Here is a 3,783-nt window from a genome sequence, read left to right as displayed (position 1 = left end):
AAATGAGGATTCTGAGACATAAAGACTGGAAAGAAGTTAAAGTGACAATGGAAGCAGGGCACAGTGTTTTGCACGTGTAATTTCAGCACTTTGGGAGGCTGAGGCAGGAGGATGGCTTGAGGCCAGGAGTTCGAGACAAGCCCGGGCCAAAGAGTGAGATTCCATCTCTACAAGAAAAAAAAAAAAAGAGTCACAATGGCTGACTCCAACTCAGCAGTGCCTGGGCCATAGAGAAGTGTGAAAGGAAAATATTGAGGCCCCAAAATTACTAAGCTAAGGGAAAAGTGAGGCTGGGAATTGTTCAGGACAAACCTGCCTCCCGTTCTATTCAGTCATCCCTCTGCTCACTGAAATAGATGTATATTGCTTCCCTTGGAAAAGCTTATCAGAAGCTCAAACAATGCAACTGTTTGTCTCTCACCTACCTGTGACCTGGAAGCCCCCTCCCTGCTTTGAGTTGTCCCCACGGTCACGCATGTCCATGTGAAGAGAGTCCACCAACAGGCTTTGTGTGAGCAACAAGGCTGTTTATTTCACCTGGGTGCAGGCAGGCTGAGTCCAAAAAAGGAGTCAGCAAAGGGTGGTGGGATTATCATTAGTTCTTACAGGTTTGGGATGGGCTTACAAAGTACCTTCTCAAGGGTGGGGGGTGGGGCGAGAATATTACAAAGTACCTTCTTAAGGGCAGGGGAGAATATATGTATCAGTTAGGGTGGGGCAGGAACAAATCACAGTGGTGGAATGTCATCAGTTAAGAGTATTTTCACTTCTCTTGTGGATCTTCAGTTGCTTCAGACCATCTGGATGTATATGTGCAGGTCACAGGGGATATGATGGCTTAGCTTGGGCTCAGAGGTCTGACATTCCTGTCTTCATATAGTAATAAGAAAAACAAAATAAAATAGTGGTGAAGTGTTGGGGCGGTGAAAATTTTGAGGGGTGGTATGGAGAGATAATGGGCGATGTTTCTCAGGGCTGCTTCGAGTGGGATTAAGGGCAATGTGGGAACCCAGAGTAGGAGAGATTAAACTGAAGAAAGATTTGGGGGTAAGGGGTGATATTGTGGGGTTGTTAGAAGGAGCATTTGTCATATAGAATGATTGGTGATGGCCTAGGATGCAGTTTTTTTTTTTGGTTTTTTTTGTTTGTTTGTTTGAAATGACAGGCTTTTTATTTCTCAGGAATGGCCGAGATGACCTCCAGAGGTTTCCAACAAAGCTGTAACAATCCACCCTGCAGCTCTGTGACAGGGAGGAGGGCGAATCCAATCCATCATCTTACACCAGACTTCAGCCCTGCGGGAGCTGCTGCCGCCGAAGAAAGCCGGGACCTGGGCAGACTGCATCCCTCCCCCGTGTGGGGAACGTGACAGATGTGAAGGTTGGGCTGACAGACACACGGCCTGCAGCAGCCCAGCCAGTCCCACACAGCATCCAGCCAAGTCATTTAAAAAGGATTCAGGCCACTGCCTTTTTCTCAGGGAGGAGCAGCCAGCATGTGCCCTGCAGCTCACTGGGCCTGTCTAATCACACAGCAGTGGCAAAAGGAGTATCTGCCAGATGCTTCCTATCACTCTATTCTATCTCCACGTCCACCTGAAGTTCACCCCGTTTCCCCAATGACTTAGAATGGCTTTGTGCTTAGTTTTAATTGTAGTTTGTGCTATTCTGTGAATTAACAATTCAAACAAAATAAGAAAGACACGTTGTGAAACAGTAGAGGAGCCAGAGACTGTCTGCATTCCCCTCCTCATCACACACAAGTCATGCATCTACCAAAAAAAAAAAAAAAAAAAAGTGGCCTCTGAGGCAGCACAGGTGTGACAGATGAGGAACCTGCAGCTCAGCTTCAACAGGCACCTGCCAAGTCCACACTCAGGACTGTGTGACAGCCTCAACAATATGAGGTCCAGACACATTCACTGTGGAAGGCTCTGCCCACGCCAACAAAGCCGTCAGCTCTAGCAAAAGGGACACCACCTTCTTCCTCCACCACTTCTCACCTGGTAAGTCCGGGAATCAGGAAGACAAAAATCAGCCAAAAAAAAAAAAGAGAGAGAGAGGCAGTCACTGTTATCAGCGGTACCCGCTACACAGGTAGAGGCACCTCTGGTGCCACTTTCGAGACAAAACAAGATACAGCTGAAATATCTAATTGGAAAATATTGATCTTCTCCTTTCCCAAGGCATTGCTAAGGGTCCCACAGGAAGGCTGGTGGCACCAGGGAATAAACCCTGGAAGTGGTGCAACCACTCTGGGACCAGGCAGCTCCAGCCAGAGGCCTCAGTCCATGGCCGCCAGCTGCTCGATGGCACAGCGCACTTTCTTCGCAGTTTCCTCAAATTCTTTCTTCTTATGGTTGGTTTCCTTTGCAATTTTGTTCTTGGCTCTTTCTCTGTCCAGTTTCAAAAATTCACCGAGGGTTAATTCTTCAAACTGCTTCTTGACAGAAAGGAAAGCGCAATCGGATGAATGCTTTTTATGTTCCTCTATGGGGTCGTCATCTGGCTCCCAGCCTTCCAGCTCCTTGAAGCAGAAGAAACACTGGGCCAAGTCTGGCTCGTTCTCAGTGGGACAGTGGATGAAGCCAGCCTCGGCCATCCGCTCCAGGGTGCAGGCGCAGCCCTCCAAGAAGGGCCAGTTCTTGAATGTAGAGATGCGGTGGTCCTTGAGAAAGGGCTGCCAGGCAGGGGGCAAAGTCGGGTAACCCATGCCGCTGCCGCCACCTCTGCCAACGGGTCCCACGATTCAAATCTGGGATGCAGTTTTTTATGAATTGAGAAACCAAAAGGAAGACACAAAGTCCGAATAAGAGAAGGAGAAAAACAGGTATTAAAGGACTAAGAATTGGGAGGACCCAGGACATCCAATTAGAGAGTGCCCAAGGCGGTTCAGCATAATTATTTGCTTGGTTGGTGAGTTTTGGGGCTCTATCCTTGAGTTTTTTTATGTTGTCATATACCAGGCCAGATTGATTTAGGTGAAAACAACGCTCTTCATTTAAAAATATACAGAGTTGGCCAGGCGCGGTGTCTCACGCCTATAATCCCAGTACTTTGGGAGGCCGAGGTGGGCGGATCACGACGTCAGGAGATGGAGACCATCCTGGCTAACATGGTGAAACCCCGTCTCTACTAAAAATACATAAAATTAGCTGGGTGTGGTGGCAGGCGCCTGTAGTCCCAGCTGCTTGGGAGGCTGAGGCAGGAGAATGGCGTGAACCTGGGAGGCAGAGCTTGCAGTGAGCCGAGATCGCGCCACTGTATTCTAGCCTGGGCGACAGAGCGAGACTCTGTTTCAAAAAAAAAAAAAAAAAAAAAAAAAAATATATATATATATATACACACACACACACACACACACACACACACACAGAGTCCTCCTTTTTCAGCAGTGTGTTGAGGCCTCAGGGATTTTGGAGGAAATAGAAATGCAAAGCCAGCAATTGTTTGTTAAAGAAAGATTAGAAATGGCTAGGAAGAGTGAGTGAGATTGATAGTGTGGTGGAGATAGCTGGGGAGAGGTAGAGGGTGGCATAAGAACAGAAACGAGAATAAGAATGAGTATAAAAGTGAAGAATAGGACTTCATCAGGGAGAGAGTGTTGGAGTGTGTCCTGTCAGCAAAGATCATCTATCCACTCCAAGAGGGAGTCAAGAGTGGAGGATTGGGGATAGATATTCACAATGGAAAGGAAATGAGAGGTTTTAAGAGGGAGGCTAATAGCTTGTAACCTACATGGAAGAGGTTATGAAATGACGACAGAATAGAATGGGCCTGTGAG

At 47.4% G+C, this 3,783-nt stretch overlaps 1 protein-coding gene across 2 annotated transcripts; it reads right to left on the bottom strand.

Moving 5' to 3' along the window:
• Positions 1–1,151: 1,151 nt before the first annotated feature.
• LOC105537660 (baculoviral IAP repeat-containing protein 5-like) lies at positions 1,152–2,752 on the bottom strand. 2 transcript variants are annotated; one of them, XM_011977299.1, is made up of 2 exons: positions 2,493–2,712; positions 1,152–2,374 (listed from the first exon to the last, which is right to left on the bottom strand). In XM_011977299.1, the coding sequence occupies exons 1-2, from the start codon at positions 2,710–2,712 to the stop codon at positions 2,151–2,153; spliced, it is 444 nt and encodes a 147-aa protein (XP_011832689.1). In that variant the 3' UTR covers positions 1,152–2,150. The 2 variants fall into 2 exon arrangements, with proteins under 2 accessions (XP_011832689.1, XP_011832690.1); XM_011977300.1 differs by having other exon boundaries at positions 1,152–2,752.
• Between the last annotated feature and the right edge of the window lie 1,031 nt (positions 2,753–3,783).

This window comes from Mandrillus leucophaeus, unplaced genomic scaffold (genome assembly GCF_000951045.1).
Source record: "Mandrillus leucophaeus isolate KB7577 unplaced genomic scaffold, Mleu.le_1.0 Scaffold178, whole genome shotgun sequence".
NCBI lineage: Eukaryota > Metazoa > Chordata > Mammalia > Primates > Cercopithecidae > Mandrillus > Mandrillus leucophaeus.
This window is presented reverse-complemented; position numbering and strand designations above follow the sequence as displayed.